At 41.4% G+C, this 21,696-nt stretch overlaps 1 protein-coding gene and 1 long non-coding RNA gene across 4 annotated transcripts in view; one reads left to right on the top strand and one right to left on the bottom strand.

Moving 5' to 3' along the window:
• The window catches only part of LOC112978862 (uncharacterized), an 82,590-nt gene extending 72,133 nt beyond the window's left edge, over positions 1–10,457 (top strand). The window contains exons 3-4 of the long non-coding RNA XR_003258034.2: positions 4,809–4,949; positions 7,862–10,457. This is a non-coding gene — a long non-coding RNA (uncharacterized LOC112978862). The remainder of the gene's footprint in view (positions 1–4,808; positions 4,950–7,861) is intronic.
• Positions 8,944–21,696, bottom strand: part of MTX2 (metaxin 2) — a 37,918-nt gene continuing 25,165 nt past the window's right edge. For 2 of the 3 annotated variants that reach the window (XM_064514993.1, XM_064514992.1), the window contains exons 4-10: positions 17,488–17,560; positions 14,603–14,679; positions 13,758–13,850; positions 13,006–13,044; positions 12,456–12,581; positions 11,756–11,832; positions 8,944–9,447 (exon numbers count right to left, since the gene is read on the bottom strand). In XM_064514993.1, coding sequence (XP_064371063.1) covers positions 9,237–9,447; positions 11,756–11,832; positions 12,456–12,581; positions 13,006–13,044; positions 13,758–13,850; positions 14,603–14,679; positions 17,488–17,560 — 696 coding nt within the window. In that variant the 3' untranslated portion in view covers positions 8,944–9,236. The remainder of the gene's footprint in view (positions 9,448–11,755; positions 11,833–12,455; positions 12,582–13,005; positions 13,045–13,757; positions 13,851–14,602; positions 14,680–17,487; positions 17,561–21,696) is intronic. The other variant, XM_064514994.1, reaches the window with a different exon arrangement.

Below are 21,696 nucleotides of genomic sequence, written 5' to 3'. Positions count from 1 at the left end.
ATTACGACCATGAAATGCCTTTGAAGCATTCTTTTCGGAGGCTGTTGTGGTTAAAATAGGAGCAAAGAATGCTGTGCAGTGGATGGAGCATGGAGTGGGGAAACCAGCCTCTAGGCTCCTGGTCTAGATTTTGCCCTGCTCACATTTGGGACAAATTACTTGCAACTGCTGTGGCTTGACTCACTCTTCCGCAGACAGGTTTTTCTGTCTGACTCATCCGCTTGCGTAAGTTTGCCAAGCATTTCATAATCTTTGGCTAGAAATCACTCTTTTGATAGCAGATCAGTGACGTTTCAAATGTGTTGTGTAGTGATGGATCAAACAACTTCTGTTGGCTTCGGTGCAAGAGATGGCTCCAATTCACTGCGGTGAGAAGGACGACATACTGAGAAACGCACCGCTCTGATTTAAGGATTGAAAGGGACCTCCACTTTGTTAGTGCTACCAGTTTTTCCTCTCTTTTGAAAGCCTCCTTTCTGAAAGCATTTTGCACTTTTATCCCTCTCGGGAGTGAGGAGTCTGCTTCTTGCCCTTCCAAGCTTTTCTCAGTCTGCTCCTCAGTAAATCACAGTTTATGACTACATTGATCATTTTTATTAATATAATACAAGAGTGCCAAAGAAACTTGAGAGAACTGCTTTATCCAAGTAAGTTTTAATCTTACTTTCCAATCTTTCCAATGTTGAATTTTGTCAAATTTAATAGGGCAATTTGTGTGGGAGGTTTATTATTATTATTGCAATTGTTTGTGATTAGTGAGTTAAATCACTTAAGAGCAGATTTGGAGCATCATAGTAGGTTATAGAAACACATCTTGTTGCTGACTGGACTCGTTATAGCCTTAGGAAGCAGAAGGTGGTAGGGGTGCAGGGTGCTTCTCTCAGTCTGAACACATCCGAGACAGCATGCTGGTTTCTCTTTTAACTGGCCACAGATACTATGGTGATCTTACCAGTGCTAGGAATCTCTCCCAGGCAGAGAGGGCAGTGGGCCAAAAGGGGTTAAATACTTTCCTAAACATGTGTCTGCTCTATGAGCTCCCTGCTTTTCCCAGCACAGGAACCTGGTGCAGTAGCAAAGTCGCGGGGGTCGGGAGGAGGGGGCAGCCAGACTGGCCCCAGGGACACACACTGACCCAAAAAGTGCCTCTGTGGAAACAGTGTGCTGGAGCTCTCCAGGCTTCGTCCAATGATTTTCATCAGATGACTGGTAGCAATTTTCACAAACAGTGAAGCAGTGTTTTTAGGCTTTTGCTACAAGCGTGTTTTGGCATAGAGAAAAGACCTTTGCACTCCTGCTTAAATGTAATATAGAAGTAACAGTCAGGACTAGCCTAACACTGGTGATCATTACACACATGCATAGACCTACCTGCCTTTTCCAAAACATTATAACCTAAGACAAAATATGTTGGAGAGAAGTTTATTTAAGTAGATAACAATGTACCCTTCCCATAATACCCCCAAACTAGTGATCTTAATCAACTAGTTCCTTAAACGTGCCACAACACAGACGTAAAGCTGCAAATGAAAGAGATCTTGGAGATAGTAATATTACCTATATACTTCTTGGCTAGGAGGTATCATTGATCAAGATACTGCACACTTGTGAGGGAAGGAGCCAACAGAAACTGCAAAGGAGTTTGAGAGAGGAATTTACAGGAGTTAAGGTGGGAACAGAAATGGACCTAAAGGGAAGTTTTTATTGACTTGACAAAAAAGGAAAGTGAACAACTCTTAATCTTCTAAAAGTCCAAGTGATAACATCTGAGACATGAAGGAGCACAAGATAATCTCAGGCGATGATCCTGGGTGTTGGTGACAGCACTGTCGATCTCAACAGTGACAGAACGATGTGACCAGCAAAAGATAGTTTCAAAGTTGGAAAATCTGGCCAAAGTTTTATTTTGTCGGTAAAGGCAAGAGAAGAGATGCTGCCATGCATGAAAGGATGACAGAGACAACCTGAGATGTATTGCTAGGGAGACAGACTTGCTGCTGTCCAGTCTTTAGCAGGAAATGGTATTAAAAAGTGTAAATCTCTGCTGAGGGAAGACAAACTCAGAAGAGGAAAATGCTCTAGAAACTGGGATATGCCAGAATTTGACTGGACTACCCGGGGGCTAGTGGTCTTTTCAGCTCCACAGAATTTTTCAAGGCTAAGCTGCACTAGTTCCTCCCTATAATGCCTGCAACAAGGCTAATGCAGACTGCCTGGCTGCTGGGCCAGCCTAGGAAGATGCTCTTCTATTTGCAACAATACCTGTTGCTCTTATTTTCTGTGAATGATTATCCTTTTCATTCTTGTTTCAAATCCTACTGAAGTCACTAAACTGAAGTCACAAACCCCGGAAGACTAATGGTTTGAGCAGTGCTTGGAGGGAGAGTGACCATCTCATCCCACATTCTTGAGATCTTTAGGTTTCCTTTTAAACTTAGGTTCTACTTCTAGGCAAAAAGTGTGGACCAGAGAGCATTTATGTGATACCTCACAGTATGCTTACTTACAAAAACCTCTTTATTTGAGAAACTGGAAGACTTTCGGCATTAAGCCAAATAAGAGAAGCGTGATTTCACGTTAGCCTCTCCTGCCAGCTCCTGATTTCAAGTCAGCCTCTACCATCAGCCAAGCCAGTATGCATAGTTATTTTGGCTACCACAGAGGTTAGCAGGGTAGCCAGTTTGTGTGAACAGTGGGAAGTTCTTCACCTTACCTAATACTAAATTTAAAGCCTGCAGCAATAGATGAGAATCCTTGATGCTCTCTATGTAAAAAGTCTGTGTTGTCTTTTCAGCAAATGAATTGATTGGTGCCAAAAGGGGCCTCTAAAACTCTCTCTCTCTCTCTCTCTCTCTCTCTCTCTCTCTCTCTCTCTCTATATATATATATATATATATATATATATATATATATGTCTTTTTTTTTTCTTTCTTGTAAGCCACAGTAAGCAAAATTGAAGACAAAGTTAATGTTTGCTTTCAGTGGTGGTGCTTCTCTCCTGGGCTGGTTTCTTCAATCGTATTTAAAGCTGAGAGTCATTTTTTTACATCTCACTTATGAAGCCAGAAAATATAGTTCCTGTGGGAAGTGCTACAGAGTCGGGACCTCAGCTCCCTGCAATGGTCTTGCAGGGGGAGGCTGTGGTATGTCGCCGTGACGTGGCGGTTTAGAGCTGTAATGGCATATACAGACCTCCTTTTAATGTAACTGCTTCAGCGTAGGCCAATCCTTTCTGTGTTTACGCACATAAGAATTCTTGTTAGGTGGCTACACTTTATTTTTTTATCTAGTATGTGAGTTATGGCCCCAGTATGGATACAGTTGCCTGGGTATAAACATGCTTCTGTCGGTGTCGCTTATTTTATTTCCTGAAGCCCTGTTATTGCCTTCGCACAATGGTGTTTTGCCAGACTGGTAACTGTTCCTATGGCAAAAGTTTCTAGCCTGGACAAGCCCTTGAAGGTGAAAGTCGTTTGAACGTTTCTTCGAGGCAATTACACAATGGATATAGAGCTCCCTGCCAAATGCTACTTTTAAAAAATGATGATGATGGGGGCGTGCGCCAAGCATTACAAACCTCTGAGGCAGACGACTGCGTGTTAACAGTTAGTGAATGACAGAAGAGAAATCAGCCAGGAAAGTTTCAAGCTACATCACAGCGGAGCCTGACTTTGCTAATGCTTTTTACTTCCAACTCCCACTTTTATCCTAAGATCAGATAACGAGTAGCACTTTTTCTTTGTAACAATTCATTAATCAGAGAAATGATCCTTGCTGGTGTTTAGATGTTTTACTTAATTTGGTACTTCTGGCCTGCTGCCCCAGTAGTGCCAAAATTATTATTTCTCACCCAGCAGGTGATAAATAACAACTTCAGTCATGATTAATACCATGAATTTCTCAACCTGACTAATGCAAAAAATTTCAAACCTGCAGAACAAGTGGGTGATAATTGTTGTGAGAGCCATTGGAGCTGCACTCGGCTTGCAAAGAAAGAAAGCCACAGGAAATGAAGCGTTTGCTGGCAGCACAGCTGATCCTAAGAGGCATCATTAAGTGTGGCTCAGCAGCGTTCTCCGTGCGCAGGGCTGTGCTAGGCTCTTTTTTCCACGACACTGAGCTTTAAGTATGGTTGAGAAGCAGGCGGTTGCCAGGTTGTTGGGTTTTTTCCTCAGGGGGGAGGGTGGGAGGGAAATAAAAGGCAGAGAAAATAGCAGATGAATATCTCATTAATGCCACTCTGTACTATAATTTTTTACTATCTGATAAATGAACAGTGTTAGATCCTAGGAAAAGCCTTGCTATAACTAAAGCTCCTGTGCATAATGTCCCTTTTGGAATCTCATCACAACATCATAAAATGTAGCTTCAGAGACTCCCCAGTCAAGGAGACCCCTTTCCATAGCAGGACAGTAAAACCAGGGCCTCAGGAAAGGCTCCCAGCTGGACACAGAGATCCAGTACTGTAATGCTGGTGACTGAGATCCTGCTCCCTTTGCAGTCAACAGCTGTCTTGCTGTTGACTGCGGTGGTGCAGAATTGTCACTCCCTTTTCCCTGTGCTGGGTGCTGTGAAACGGGATACGCAGTACCCCCACTTCTACGGGCAGTGCTAAATTCAGCAGGCTGAACACTAGCTCACCTCCTTGGGAGAATTTTTCTTGCTTGTTGGAAGATAAAAGGGAAATGTGGTGCCATTTAATGGTCTATTAAAAAAAACGAGACCCTCAAAAAACTACATCTGAAGCAGTAATACATTGGGAGAAACACAGGGTATTTCAGGCTCAGAGTTGGGTTTCTGTTTTTCAGATAAGCCTCTGGTCACCTCGTCATGCGAACAGCTCTGTCCATGCTAATTACTGTTTGGCCTCTTGATGAAGATTTCGATGCTGCCAAGGCAGTAGCCCTTGCTGTGCGGATCCAGGGCAGTAACAGAACAGCAGACAGTAGGTGAGCTCTTCTCTCACTGTAAAGAACTAGATAATAACCTGTGCCTGTGGGACACAATTTTGAGCATCCAGTAACAGTTGCACAATAACATTGCCACTTTTCATGCCCAAAGTAGCATAATATGAACAAAAAAAGCTACTAAAAACTGAACTTTGTTTCAATCTGAAACAGTCAAATCTGTTCATATACAAGATAAGCAACAATTCTGGATCACCACCAACAGTGTGACCCCCTCCTCCTTCTGTTTATTTGTGTTGTACCCCCTGCCCACAAGCCCTTGTCACACACCAGGCCCCTGCTGGCACTCTCGTCTCTGAAAAGCAACCCTCCCACCACACCATGATGAACGCGTTGCACGTTATGCTGGGCAGGCAAACAAGGTCTTCATAATGTTTGGCACAAGGCATTTCTGATGGAAAACACCAGGCTCCCCAAAACGACCAGAACAGATAACTGTGCTCAGTGGGTTTGTTGCCCTGCTGCAGACAGATAGCAAGAGTAGTCCCTTACACACGCACGCGCACAAAATGCCTTGGCACTGGAGGCAGCGTTCTGTTTTCACAGACTTTCCCATTTGTTTTATTTCCATTAGGCAAGAAAAAGAACCGACTACTTTCTAACTAGCACTGAGCTCAACTTGAGCATCTCCATATGAACCCATTAATACATGGCACAAAAAGGCAGCCAAAAAAAAAAGAAAGAAAGAAAGAAAACCCATAACCATGGATAAGTATTGCACACATTATTAAGAATCTGTGTCTATTCACTGTTATGTATGTTTTTATGGATTTGTGTGCAACGTTGACTTACTCCTGCAGTTCTTGGTGGGGCACAGTCAGAGGATATATGCTAAGCCTCAGTGCAGCTGCTACCAGCATTCTTTCTGTTAGAAATCTAATTTTTGTCTTAATTTGGGAAACTTAAGATGTTCCAGCTGTCTGCTTTCTTCACCCAAAACAGCCTCTGGGAACTTGGGATTTTTGAGCTGTAAAAGCTATGAAAGAAAATAAGTCTTATCACCCAGACATCCTACACAAGACAGTCTATGAGACTTCCTGATCTGATTCCTGCCTCTAGTCCAGCAATTATACTTTGGTCATGGCATATCTTCTAGAAAAGCAAAGAACCCAAGTGTAAAGGCAGAGATACCCGAGTATCTCATAGACTTTCACAGCCTTTGTCTGCTAGATGAGAGGGACATTCAGCCTAATAGAAAGCCTCCTTTACTTTGCCTTGGATGAGGCAGGCTGACTGACTTGCATGAATCTCTTGCTATAAAGGGTGTTGGGTTTTTTTTTTTTTTTTCCTTCCCCTCCTCCATCCTGTAACCAACTTTTTATCACGGGCCTTGTTTCAACTTTTTGTTTGTTTTTGGACCGGCACACAGCATCTCAGCAGCAGTCCAACCTTCCAGCACTGGTGTCCTCCTCTGGATTCTGGCTTCCCAGTTCTTAAGCATGGGCTACAAGCTTTGGTCCTCAGTGCTCAGAGCAGTCTGCTCTGTAACAGTAGTCATGCTAGCGATGTTATTTTTAAAAGTATGATACATATCCTTATCATATTCATGAAGTGCAAAGCATGTCTTTTGGCTACATGTTTAATATCTATTTTTGACATTAGTAGCAAACCCAAGATTTTTCCTGTAATTTTAAGTTTACATACTGTAATACTTCATTGACTAGAATGATGTGCAGTCTCAGCGATAACCAGCCCTGTGGCAAACATGCCATATATGTAAGTATGCTTTTAGCTAAGGACGTTAAAAAAATTTTTTTTTCCCCTTTATAACTTAATTAGTAAGCAAATTGTAAAGTCACACACAAGCAGCAAGAAGAGGGGTGGTTAAACTTTCAGGAACTATTTAATTTAGCTTCTAGATCTGTTTCTGCATGTCATCTCACTTCAATATTGGAAACTCTGTGTAATTTGCCTGTCTGGATAAGCGCAGGCTAAGTAGTTCAGACAGTGTTACACAAACTTTCTTTGTAACAGATCAGTATCTTTTGCCAAACCACTTCCATAGCACTCCAGTATATTTTCCAGATAAGCCATATAGCTTCCCCAGTGGGTTTTCCCCCCCCCCCCCCCCCTTCTGAAGTTAAAAGCTCTAAAACCAGAATTTGCAATGTCTGGGTTCTCAGCTACCAATTGTTTGGTGGCAGAAATTGTCACTAAGTATGAATTTTATTTTGAAAAGGTATTGGTATGAAACATACACTTGTGAAATTTTCTAAGACTGAAATGGAGGACAAAGTGCAATTTTCCTCTCTTAGTGAGAGTGATTTGCTAGAAGGCCAAGAGAACCAGCTATGCATTGGTACTACAGTCAGTCTAAGACTCCAGTATTAATCCTGGACAGTAGGCGTTCAGCTGCCATTTTCCAGTTGAGCTGACAACAGTATGACTAAGTAGTAGCAGTTGTGATCCTTTATGAGCCACGAGGAGTCAAGAGATACCCTGCTGATCCAAGGTACACAGCTGCTTTCTGCTGACTTTTGGAGAGATAAGGAAATGGCAGCCAAAAATCTCATGACCACTGCATAACCAGTTCAAGCCATTAAGCACTTTGACACTGAGGACAGTCAAGAGCACATATTTCATATTAACAAAATGAAATGGTTTCAACTAATCAAACTGCTTTAGCTGGTTCCCAGTTGTGCCTGGGACTCACAGTGCATAAAGAGTGTTTTTTGCCATCAACATACTCCACCCTGCCCCCAAAGTTTTTTAGCACTTTTGGAAAAACTGACAAAGCAGAACAGAGAGGTACTATTTAATGTGTTCACAGAAATGCTAGTCAGATAGCAGCCTTGCCTAGACAAAGGCAATCTCCCTTACCAAGTTCTGCATTGCCGAGTTGTTGGAGCACCACAATGATATTTCTGTGCTTACTGCTGTATTATTTGTGCCAGCAGGTACCCTAGGAAAATATGGAAGCAGAAGGACCAAGGCATGCCAACCACAGGCTCATACCTCAATACCTCTTTGCGAAGGTAAGCACCCCAGCAAGCACTTCAAAGTTCAGAAGTAATGTTGACATTCTGGAGGTGGAAACAGGTAGAAAGATGCTTACATAGCAAATCCCTCTCTCAGACAAAGAGCAAGACAAGCTGAGGAGGAAAACTGGGAAGTCATAGGCAGAAGAGAGGTAAATCCAAACACTAAAGGTGAACAAGAAAAAAGCAGAGGCAGGACACACTTAGTAAGAAATAAGGAGAGCCAGCAGCTGGTTTGACACGAAATAAGAACTGTCTGAATAAAACTGCATTGGTTGTGTGCTGCACAGCTCCAAGACATTTGTATCACCAAATTCCTGAATGCATTTTGGTTAAGGTAGGAAAATGTAGATTTTTCTAATGAGTCCTTTCATTCCCAGCTTAGCAATTCTCACTAGTTTACCACATAGCTGCTTTCTAAATGTCCTGTCACCAGAATCCCATTTGTCTCTTGTAACTCATGCCCATGGCCACCTGATTATCAGACATCACTTACGATGCACCTGCTAGCAGTCCAGGCAGAGGACGAGAGTGACCACCACTTCTGCCACAGAGTATCTTTCTGGAACATCATTGGGAAGCTTGCACTTCTCCTGCTCATAAGTGGCCTTGGCCTCTGTGGTGACAGGACTTCACTTTTAGCTGCCAACTTCCCATCTTCCATCAGTGCAGCAGTTACTGGAAAGATGCAAAAAAGTCTTGAAGTGTTACTCTAATAGGAAGTGTGGGAGGCAAAAAAATAAAAAAAAAGGTCAGAGCCCCACTTTCACTCACCAGTTTATAAATACTGGTCCCTTTGTACATGTGAATTTTTGAAGTGCAAGCACATGAATGGCTGGGGGGCACAGGGAGGAAGTAGTATTTTCCTATGTTTAGTCTTACCTTGTAGTCAAATCATTTCTTTGCTATTTCATGCAAATTGCTTTCCTTTTGTCTCTTTGCTATGAGGATCAGCAGAATCTATTTATTACATAGACACAAAAATTAGGCAGAAGAAAAACTTTTAAAAATATTTTATTTCTTAATACAGATATAATATTTTTCCAAGGTCACTTAATCTTAAGTGGCATACAGGCTATTAAAATGGAAGTGCCCATACAGTCATTTCAGGTTAAATGTATACAACATATTCTATCATACAACAACTGCATTTAAAGTTTTTCTTGCTCCAGAATGATTTGGCAGCTTCAAAAATCTAACATATCTTTCCATTTTCAAAACCAATTAACTGAACAACAAAAACAATATTCATTTCTCAGATGGGATCCATCCTGACCATCAAACAACATGCTTATTTCAGTAAGGACCTCTTAGCAGATCTGGATGTAGCACTTGCAGAGCTGTCTTTATCATGACCTTCGAAGTACTGCTGCTCTATTCGTCTACAAAAGGCTATGAGATTACTGTAGTTTTTCACTTTTTCAGAGAGTTCATCGCTGGTTAGTTGAGTAGTAAGGATTGTGAAGAGATGTCCAAATACCAGAGCATCTAATTCAGTTGGTCTGTAAAAAAACAACAAAGAACAGGTATTTTGGAAGCCAAGTCCTGATAAAGAAAAACCCTGCTGTTTTGAATAACTTTTAGATAGCCACATAATCTAAGAATTGGGAAGTAATCAAGCATTAAACTTTGTATTCAGTATATTACCATACTGCTAATTCTCAGTACAATATCTTTCTTAAAGTCATTTCTGGTAGCTTAGAAATGTGAGAACAGCACTTCTAAGAAGGGGCACAGTTACGGATCCACTATGAGCTGTGTTCCAACCTCTGAGCTCTGTAGCAAGGTAAAATGCTTATAAGGTCTGGGTCATGTCCCCCTGCCCCTGGTTCCCTTACAGATGTGAATAATAAACCCAAACCTTATCTTGCAAAACCAAAGAGGAAGGGGAAAAAATGCATAAAACGTCCTCCTTGTGCTTATCGACATTCAAGAATCATTTAAACAACAGGAAAAAGGAGCTCCAGGATGAAAGCAGCTAGAACCCTCTCTTTTATGAAAAATGACTAAGCAGATATTTTAATTTTTGTTCCATAAAGGAACAGTTGTTTATCAAATGTCTTCAGTCCTACCTTATTTTAGGTACAAACCTTCTGTATTGGAATGTCAGACCTTTGCATCTAAGCAGTCCATAGACAAACAAAAAGTTCTTTTTCAAATATATTAACAACTTCACTAGTGCAAAAGGCAAGCAGCAGGACGGCTTTCTAAGAAATTTTTAGCCTTTCCCTTTGTAGGCCCCTAATAATTCTGCAGTGGAGATGTGTACCCTTGTATAGCAAATTTAAATCTGTTGGGAACAGGCTGCTTTTCTTATGTACCTCCTACACACTCCCAGAGGTCACAGTCTGAAAAACACTGGACTACGAACACACAGTTTCTTGGTAATATTTCAGACAGTTGAAAGGCATAAAGGCTGAAAATGTACCAAGGAAGCCTGGCTAACAAACAATTAAAAACAAAAACCTCAACCTATTTTCTTTAAAAATAAATAAAGAAAATTTAGAAGATAGTTCATTGTGTTTAATAATGATTTAAAAAGAGGCAATTCAAACTTATTCTGTAGCGCATACTATATCTACTCAATTTATACTACCCATCTAGCCTCAACTTTGAAAAAATTAAGGGGTAAAGAGATAGAGAAAAGTATCAAAGACCATATGCTGCCTTTTGAAGACATTTCTCTGTCCAAGTGTAGTTATCTGAAGTCCAGACTTGGGCATTTCCCAGTCTAGTCTATACGCAGAAGATGAGGTACTAACATGAGCTACACTGGCAGCAAATTTGATAATTTCCTGGTTCCTCCTCCATTTAAGACCCTGAGGCACAGATGACCTGGACAAAGACTTCCAGTAGGATATAGAGGTAAGTCATCACAGGAGGACTCTTTTCAGAAATTTGAGTATGCTCTTGGTTAATTGTCTCTCAGTCTTCTTCAGTACACAAAGGCATTAGCCACTTTGTCACTTCCAGTGTTACTTCCCTATTATAGATCAACACACAGAACCTCTGGCACTGGCTACAGCGCATACCAAAACAAGGGCATAGGAAACCTCGAGGTTTCCAGTGAAGCTTAGTACACCACACCTACCGGCATTGTATATAACCCAGCAAGTAATACAAACCCAGATGTTATTTAAATCCATATTTCAAAAAATACTGAATTATGAGGAGCAGAAAAAAATTGCATTTTGCAATTTGAACAAACTGGTGAGAGCAAAGGGCATCCCATGAAGGCCAGATTTTTTTTTCTTTATAATGCAAATCTTAGCTTTCACTCTGTAACTGGTCCTTCACTGAATAAAAGCTAGCATTCTCCCACAGTTCATACAGTGTGCAGATGTCCTCACACTAATTCAGTTCATTCAGAGCTGTCACTGATGTTAACGAGGGCAAGAAAAGCTGTTTGATCAGAACTGCATGATGCACATTTACTGACCTGTATCCAGTGGAGAATGTTACCTGAGAATTGCAAGCAAAGCTTTAAGTGTATCATTTTTATAAAAAATTAACTGTGTAAAGGTATAAGTTTGCTGCATGTGTAAGCTGTGGTGCATTCTATAAAAACAAACAGAAGTAAAACTAAATCCAAAAGAGGAAAAAAACACGTATCTTACAGAAACTTTCCTTTTAATACCTACAATCACTTTTTTCTGAAATTACATAGTATATTACATTCATATTTATATTCCAGTCACATATCTGAGTTTCCTTAACTAATCATGTAGCATTAAAGTAAAACAGGAGTTTTTCATATATACATACACCACATTCTTGGATGTAACATTTCAATAAAGAGTTACTACTTACTGCTTATTGAAGAAATACGGTTGTGTTCCTAATCTCTGGGAGAGAGCCTGGCAACACTGATCTACATCTTCAAGCACCTATCAAAAACACACAAGAGAGAAAGTATCCATATTGCCAGAAAACACCAACACTACGAAAATAACCTTGTTATTGAACTTGTGCCAACAGCAGAAACAGAATACACAACACTTCAACATCAAAAGCTGTTAAAGTCACAGTCAGACCTACACAGTACACAGGTAGATACGAGTTACTTAATACAACATTTGACATATAGCAGTGCTGATGAAGTGTCTTCCTTAACATTTATAACTGAGCTTAAAGGTACCAACTGCTACCTCAAAACTGCTTTGTATGTTTCTTAGACCTCAGAGGTGAAGCCACAATCCTGCAAAGGGCACCTATTAACACCATGCAGGAAGTGGGGGCCATAACTTCTAATCCTTTTTCAGGACCATGGCCTAAACTAATAACTAAGAGAGATACACACTCATGGGAAAATATCTCTCTCCCCACGCCTTCAGAGTGCATAAAATTTAAGATTTATTGCTGCTGAAGCTAGACACCTGACTCCAGATAACTAAGTACAAAATATATTTTTTACTACTTCTGCTTCATAAAAGCGTTACTTCTGCAAAGCCTTAAAAAAGAAAGAAATAAACAAAACAGCATAAAGAAATGTTCTGCCTTTCACACTGACCTGTTCAAGTGACTTGCCAGCCCATCCAATGGCTTTCATCTTTCGCCTGATCTCCCATTGCTTCTGATAGGACAAAATGCGGTTAAGAGGCCACGGGTAAGGGGAGCCGTACCTCGGGTGAGTAATCTTTGTTTAAAAACAGAAAGTTGCATTTTTATAACAACAACAACAACAAACCAGATAATTCTATTTACAAAATAGCTAACATTCACATGTATCAGACAAAGTTACACCTTTGTCAGAAAGGGCTTTGTGAAAGAGAAAGGGAGTTGTGTGATATACTGCAATTATTTGCAGAATTTGTAGTTTGCAGCATGACTGTTTATTACCTTAGAAATATATATAAAAAACATCTATTCTGCAGTCAGCTACCTCCAGTAATGACACATAACTTCCCTAAAATGTATATGCAAGCAAAATTAAAGTGAAAAGACTGTATCATTAAAGGTATCAACTTAAATGTTTCATTTATGAGTAGGGATTTGCAATTGTGAGCAAAAGTGTTTTCTCATTAAATTTTAATTAAGATAAATGCTGCAGAACCACTCACCTCCTCTACTGTAACATCATCACACCACTGGAGATACAACTAGGAACAGAAAGAACACTTACTAAAACTTCCCAATAAAGGAGGATAGAGACAATCATTTCTCGCTAGAATTTTCTTTTCTATATTAGATTAAGTTTCCGTTTAATTCTTTCTATTAGACCTCTGGACACAGAAAAGAAATTAAAACTGGAAGGCAAAAGGCTAGTTGCCAGCTCTTACTTCCCCAGCACCAGGGCCAAGCTGAGATTGAGGGCGCTCTCTTGTTGCCTACACACCACGCACAATCTGCACACTGGTGGCCAGCCTGTGGCTCCTGAGCCACATCCAGTTTGCAAGTGTTTCCAACACTGTTTCTGTTGGGGTTATGTCACATAACTGGCCACGGACGTGGACTGCACGGTAAGCTAGCCATGGACTAGGCACGGGAGGACGTGGACTGTGCAAGCTGACAGCGGGGCTGCCCAGCGTAGCTATGGGATGGGATGGATCCCAGGAACCACTGACGTTTTCCATCCACAGAAATGGGCTTTTATAGCTACATGACACACTTCAAAGAGCTAAGGGGAGCTGTATGTGTGCCTTCTGTCCATTAAACTATTTCAGCAAGCAGCCCACTGGGTCAAGAAAATTTACTTCTGTCTGCTTTTACCTCGAAAAACATGTAGTGCCTCCAATATAAGAAAAAAAATCTTAAGGCTTTTTTGCCTAAAATCACTCATTCAAGCGTGTGGAACTACTATCGTTTTCTGTACCTCTGCTGTCAAGAGCATATTATTGACTAATTCCATGTAGGCTTTCATCTCAGCTTTTTGGACTTCATCCAACCCATCACTGAGAGAATGGCCCTAATGGGGGGGAAAAAAAACAACAGACAAAACTCAAAAAAACAACCATACACACGTGCAAGAGAGGATACTGCAATATTCAGCAATGCCCAACCCAGGGACCTTTGAAGTCGATGGGCTTTGGCTCAGATCCTGAGCTCTCACATAGTACAATAGCAAATTAAATAGGTACTTTTTATATAAAATGTCCTTTAGTATTAAACAGAAATCATCATAATATAATATAGCTAATCTGCAAGAAATGTAGTCTATTTTCAGTTATAGGTGAACACAGTATAGTGCACAGCTTCCCAGTTAGTGTATCTCTCTGTCAAGAAGTAAACACATTTACATGTGATACAACTTTATCAACCGCTCAGTAAACAGAACAGTTTTTAAAAGTGCACAAAAAAAATCAAAAGCAAGCATAAACAGCATCTGACACTTCAAGATTTAAACCAGTCAGCTCCGGATTTAAGAGTTCTGTTTCTGAGACCCAAAGATAAGGCACATGTACAAAGAAATAAGCTCAGGAACTGGAACTAGTAGGCAGAAATCCTGTACAGAATTTACTGCCAGAACTTGAGTACATTTCATGTTGTTTCCACCTCAAACAACTCCCATTCCAGCATATCTTTCTTTTAAAAGGGCACTAGACTTCTACATAGTTTTAAAAAATTAAGTAACATTCCAGAAGAGCACACTAAATTAGCACAGGTGCTAAGCATGATTAACTTGCCATTCAATAATTTATGAAGAAAACGTATTGTTACCTTGGCTTTTACAAACTGGACTATGGGCCCAAGTTCAGATACTACTTGATTCCCCACATGAATAAAGGGCACTTTGCCTGTAACATGAGAAATGTGTTTTAGTAAGAGCATTTTATACATGCAAAAAAATAATTTCCATTTTTTGAAACAACTAAATATTGCAGGCATACCTGAACATCATTTTCTTCTTACAATAAGCATGGGTAAAGTTTCGGCTAGTTTTACGGCACAGCGCGTCCCCCCCTCCCTTCCGACGCGCTGCCGGGGAGAGGGCTGCGGGAAGGGCGACGGCAGAGGTGCCGCTGTGCCCGCACAGCAAGCGGGAGAGGCGCGCGCGCACGGCCAGCAAGGCCCGGTCTCGACGCTCTCTCCTCCGCCCCTTCAGACTCCCCCGACTGGGCCAGCTGGCTCCTGCGAGCTGCCCCATCTTTACCCTCTAACTGAGGGCTGGCATTTCCAAGATGGAGTGAGGAATCGATTTTCAATACCAGCCCCATACCTTCACTTTCTTGGGGGGGGGGGGGGGGAGGGAGGGAAAGGTAAGGGAGCTTTTCCATCGTCTTGGAGGCAAAACTGCGTTAAAAGCCTAACATCAGTAAAGATAAATGTTCAGACTGTGCAGCTGAGCCCTGAGCATCCAGCATGGAGCAGGGCGAAAAACGGCCAGTCCTCTAAAGGCAGCTGAAAACAACTGTGTCACCGGGGCAGCTTAGGGCTGTGGAAAGGAAGGCTTCCAAGTCTTTCTGCTTGCTAACGTCTTTCTCACACGCAGAACGGAGGGGAAGCTGTAGGGCAGGCGGAGATACCAGAGGAAGGGCCGTTACCCCCAGGAAGCCGCAAGGAAGTGCAGCAGTTGCCTTACGGCCCTTTTTCCCTGCTCCCAGTGCTGACCCCACGGGGCTGCGGGCTCCCGCGCGCAGGAGCCACCCTGCCACATCACCACACTCCCGAGCACCCGGTCAGTTTAAATCTTCTGTGATTACTTGTATCATTGCAATTGCCCATAAAATGGAGACAAATGCTGGACATCTTATATTCCCGAAGAAGGCCTCATGCCCACAGAGAGTAAAGGAGCCTGCCTGTTGCGGTGGGTACAGCACACGCTTTCCTGCCCACCTCTCTGTGGGCAAACTCTGCCCTCTATAGAGAACGCAAAGAGCAAGATCAATACCTGCCTGACGCCAAACATGTTATTAGTAATACATTCAGCAAATGCAAAAACATTCATTCCGTTCACTGAAACACATAAAACCTACTGGAAGGTCTACTTCATGCTAACAGCAGTTTCAGTCATGGTTTTTGTCGTGAGATTCACTTCTCACTGGCTACTCAGCGTAAGGGTAATAAATGAAGTGCACCATACCAACAAAAGCCTCATCTGAAGCCATACGCTGGGTATCGCACAGGAAATGCAGGCCTTGCCGAGCTGCAGAACCCAATGGTTTCAGTCAGACTGCACTTCACACATAAAGACAATCTTTTAGTACTTCACTTCTGACTTTCCCTTTGGAAACGGTTTTGCCATTATGACAACTGAGATGTAGAAAACTTTCCCACCAAATGATGAGATGCACATCTCTGTCTACTGCTGCTGTGAGACTGGGGTGGTGGGAGCAGGGAAGGGAGCAAATAAAACCTCCTATGAAGAACCATTAAAGAACCAAAACGTTATAAAGAAATGAAACTGGGAAAGTGAATAAAATTAATGAGGATTCCAGGAGTAAGGGCAAAAAGAACCACATCTGTTTTCCTACCTACACTTAAAATTGAACCAGTATAAGCTTCCCTCTTTTGCTCAATTTTTTTCAGCCAGCAGAAAGGGTTCAGATCCACATTATAATATCAGATGCTAGCGAGTGTGAACATGGGATGTGGACTGCAGAGAGGAGAGAGAACGCAACTATTACCAGTCTTGTTCCTAAGTGTGTAGGAAACTCCTCTGTGCGTGGATTCAGCGTTCCAAAGCTACCTTTACTAAGGAATAACTTATGTATCCCCATATTTTGCTATGATTTTCACTGCTGCCAAGCAACTGGTTTTCCTCAATAGCGTAATTCCAGATGCTTTGACTGAAATACCAAGTAGCAGCAGCACAACTCATACAGTCTGCAGACATACACAGACAGGCATTTCCATGTTGCATACTACAGCCAGAGCCAGGTAATTAGCAAATAAATATGTTCCAACACAACCAAAATTTGGGAGGGACTGCAAGGATTGCCAGAATTTTGTGCCCTGCATTCAGGAGTTTTCTTTAGGGTAAGTTTTTAGGCAACCAGTCACCCCCAGCAGACTGCAGACACTGTACACTGCCAATACTTAATTTATGGGTGGTGGTGAGTTGTTGGTTTGGGTTTTTTTGGACAATCTCATGGATCAGAGGAAGACTTAAATGTGCCTGTCACCCTTAATACCAGCAATGTACCCTTCATTTTTCTCGAGTATCTACACACCAGCAATCATCTCCCAGACAAGGTAACAAAAGATACTGTTTCTCCTGTTTTGTTTCACTCCAGCAATAGGAAAATAAAGCATTCACTGAGCAACAGGAATGGATGCAGAATAACGACATTTTGGAAATAAATGTCTTTCTCTTTTATGACACAACTCTCAGGCATTTTAGAGAAGGTTTCCACCAGACATTTGAACTGTCTGAATGCTATATGTACCTACTGCATTCACAGGCTTAGTTACATATTGTACTAATGTTACTTTGCAGTTGACTGTTTTAATTGTTTACAGAAGAGAAATTGCGTTGGAGAGGAGGGGGAAAGGCAACCCACACAGGGTAGCACTGACCGACTGTTATCAGCAAGACAAGGCGCAGTTGCCATGGTATCACAATGGAGGTATAACACAGTAATATAAATGAAGGCCACACTTACCAGATGGGGACATATACTCTGCATTTGCCCTACAAACCACACGGACTGGCAGATTGCACATTTGCAAAAAGGCCTGGAAACAAAGAGTAGCATTTAAAAAAAACATTAATACATCTGTGACAAACGTGTTGTTCTCAATACATTTGGCTATATGTTAGCTAATAGTTAGCATACGCTTATGAAGTATAGTTCCTTGCATAGTCCTTTTAGAAAGAAAGAAGAGAAAGTAAAAGAAAAACAAGGTTTTGTAACTTCCTCAGACAATTCTGCGCCACCCAGTCATTGACTGGAATTCTTCTAATGAAGTCTCATCTTCCCCCCCCCCCCCCCCCCCCCGCCTCGAGAGAAGCAAAGAAGCAGTATCTGACAGCTACAATCACTGTTGCGGCTGTACAAGTTTAAGCCACATTTTGCCCCTCCTTAAAATCACACTACTTGCATAACACACAATAAATGCATATAGCACCTTCCCACATTACATTTACCACAGCTGTCAGGTTTCCTAGCAAACACCGTCACAAGTTTTGTTGTGTGATACTGTCAGAGCACAGGTCTGCTTTGGGAGGAAGTATTTATTATTCCTAATTTATGTAAATCATGGAGGGTGTAAGTGATCGATTTACTGTTACTGCCTATCTGTAACCTTAGATTCAAAGCATTCTCAGTAGGATACTGATTTTTGCCATCACCTGCCATCACCACAAAGTCCTTAGTGTGTGTCTGTTTAAACAGCAAAATATCAAGAAAAGTACTTGCTATTTGGATAGAACATGGCAAATAAGCAACTTAATCTCTAGAGTCTCTCACAGCTGAGCTAAAATCCTATCGTCCATTTTGTCTTTGCAATCATAAAGGCCAGAATTCCATATTCCACAATTACAACTATTTATCTACCGAGATTTGAGGTTAAAAAGACCTACACCAAGAGGGCTACTGACCATGAAGAAAAATGCTGTTTAACTTGAGGGATGGCATGCTCACTGCATTTGTTGCAAGTGAGCAGATCAAAGCCAAAATGCTAAGTGCCTTGGGTCCCAGAGAAGGGCAAACAGCACAGTGTCCTTTCTAAACGTTTTGGAAATGGCCATCTCCGCCTGAGCCATGTGTGCTCTACTTGCATTTGGTAGTCACTGTGCAAAACCTCCGTGTGTCCATTAAAACCCAAAAAGGCAAATCAACACATGTGACTCAGTCTTGGTTTTGGTCCAAACTGGGACATAAGAGATGCAGAGGGGACCCCACCTTCCCACTCGCCTGGGCCCTCGGGGGCTGATGCACTCATGTGCTACAGCCCTAAGTGCTGGAGTAAAGTATAAACACAAAGCAACATATTTATTATTATTTTAATAACTGATTTAAGCCATCACTCCAGCCTGATTACAAACTGCTTTTTATTACAAACAAAATAAATAACCCTCCTGAACACACAAAAGAACACACACATTTTTTTTTTAAGGAGTCTCCCACCCCCACCCCACCCTGTGAAACTTTTATTCTCATGTTTTATGGCATTAAGTGAGGATGAGAAGGACAGATTACAAATTAGCCTCAGTGAGCAGAGGCCAGACCCAGGTATCATCTATTCCAGTGATTTTTTTTTTATTCCATTTCATTCAGTCTTCTCCAGGAACTTAGGATGGGAGAAACACTGATCTTGGTGAGATTAGGAGAGGCAGAAATTAAAGAAGACAGTATAAAGGCAATGGGGAAAGAGAAAAGCGAAGAAAATAAGCTAGATAGCACCCAGCAAAAGCCCTCTCACAGATTCCCAGAGCCTGACCTAACCATAATTACATCCAAGAAATCAATCCTCACAGCAAAAGGCAGCACTGGGCACTTTCTGCACAAGCCTCTTCCTAGCTCTTCAGATTGCAGATTCCAGCAGTAAACTGTGCTCTCTAATCTTAAACTTAGAAGTAAACCAAACCTTAACTACACTGAGATTGGTCATCTCTGCACTAAATGAGAACATAAGGCATCAATTAACATGGACGTCAGCCCTATTCCTAACTTTGTAGCTTCTGTAGTAACCATCAAGCAAACAAAACAACAACAAAAACCAACCAGCTCTTCTCCCCTGCACCCCCGCATTGCTATATCCCATACCCTAACCTGAGCTGAACCTAACTGTATCAAGGGAAGGGGGGGGGGGAAGGCTTTGATTCCTCTCAATATCTCCTTCAACCAGTCCAGAAACTGCACAGTCCATTATTAAATTTGCATTATTAATCTTGCAACTTTAGATAACCTGATTCAAACCCAAACCCCAATTTAAAGCAATGAAGTATGGTTACGAGTTACAACACATGGCATTGATTCTGGCTGGCAAAAGTCTTCAAAACTCTGGGGGGCTCTGCAAAAATCCACCAATAGCCTAGGTTTTAACATCTTTTGATTTCCTAATCCTACTCCTAACTTAAAGCATTGCTTGTCAGCCAACTACTACATATATACATGCAGATATATGCAGACAGGGTACTGGTCATGGTCAACATCGGCCAAATATTGCAAGTCTTGCACTACTCAACAACTGGTCTTTATATTCCCAAATCCTCACCTCAAGCGGAACCTTAATTACTGCCCAAGGGACAAACTATTACCTAAAAGAAATACAAGGCACCAGCCTCATTTGACACCACTCCACTTTGCAAGTCCATGGACCCACCAGACTCCACCAAATCTTCAGGCTCTTGCAGTCTAAGCTTCCCAAACTCCATGTGAATAATAAGAATATCTAGAGGAGTAACTCTTAAAAAGAAGTGGAAAAAGTCTGTATCAGTCCCAGACTTCTTCCTATGCCTGCTGGCTCTGCAGGATCTAGCAGTGATCCAGATGGCTGAAGCTACCACTACGTGCATCGTGTTTTCTGCTCAAGCTAGGGCTTTACATGCTACTTCTTTGGAAGTAGCTAAGAGACAAGAATTTGGTGACTTTGGTTTAGATTAAATACCTCTTCATAGGCCACCAATGGACATGGAATCCCACTGATAACATACACTAACGGAACTAGAAGATGAATTTCGTTTTTTTAAAAGCTCTACCAGCAGCTACACTAGGATGCCACAGTGCTGTGCTGTAGCGGAACTGTGCACTTCAAACCACAGCTACAAAAAAAATTTTATTGGGAGAGGGGGATGGACAGACAGATGGGACAGGGGGACTGAATTCAAACCATATTTATTAGCTGTTGAATTTCTCTTAAAAAAAAATATGTGAAGTTTCATTTGGACTAGACTTACCACAGGAATTTCCTTTGCAGTAAGGCGCTAAATTAACTTTGCAATTCTGCGTTAAGCTAGAGGTGAATTTAACTGCCATGTACTATTCTCACTGCTAGTTCAGAAAAAAAAAGTCTAAATTACATTGGAGTAAGGGACAATACATGAATAACTGCAAAGCTTGTAAGCGCAAAGACACGTTAAAGCAAAAGGAGCATCAAAGAACTATTTCTACTTTTTCTTATCAGTGTGTCACAAATGAGATATTCTGGCACAAACATGTTACATGAGTTGCTTCACCAAATATCAACTGTGTATTGGCTATTGTACATCATATTGTACATTGACTCCTACATATTTCAAGGTTCGTATAAAAACATGGTTGTGACTGTGAAAAGTAGTTCTCTATACAGACACTAAACTGTAAATGACATCTTTTCAATGCAAAGAGTTCACCCAAGTTTCCGTCAAAAATCTGACTCTGACCTTTCTCTCTCTCTTTCTCCTCAATAAATATCCACAAACCAAGGAATATTAACCATTATTATATTTGGCAGGGAAATTCTACCACAATCTCTAACCTACTTCAAAGTGGAGTGGATAATATGTTGCCATTTGGGTATCCCCAAAATACAAATATGCTGACTCCATGTGCCTTTTTAGCACTTGATAGAGGAGAATGGAGGAGGAGGCTGAAGCAGAATTGAGCCCTAATATGGAAACAAATTTTACTTGAACTACATACAAATTTTGACTAATCTCTATAATAAAGAGCTGATTCTAGTAAGCTTAGAAATAAGCCAGCCTACCCTCCGTGAGGCTAAAAACAAACGAACAAAAACCCTACTAAACCAAAAACCTCAGAATACTTCCTCAGAATAGCTGTCTCCAGTTCTAACTTGCCTTTTTTAGATGGGAGGCCAGAACTGAGCTCGAGAAACTGAAGGGTGAATCCAGATTAAAACTGGGCAAATCCATCTGGCCCTGCGCT

The sequence above is a fragment of the Dromaius novaehollandiae genome, chromosome 7, assembly GCF_036370855.1.
Source record: "Dromaius novaehollandiae isolate bDroNov1 chromosome 7, bDroNov1.hap1, whole genome shotgun sequence".
Lineage (NCBI taxonomy): Eukaryota > Metazoa > Chordata > Aves > Casuariiformes > Dromaiidae > Dromaius > Dromaius novaehollandiae.
This window is presented reverse-complemented; position numbering and strand designations above follow the sequence as displayed.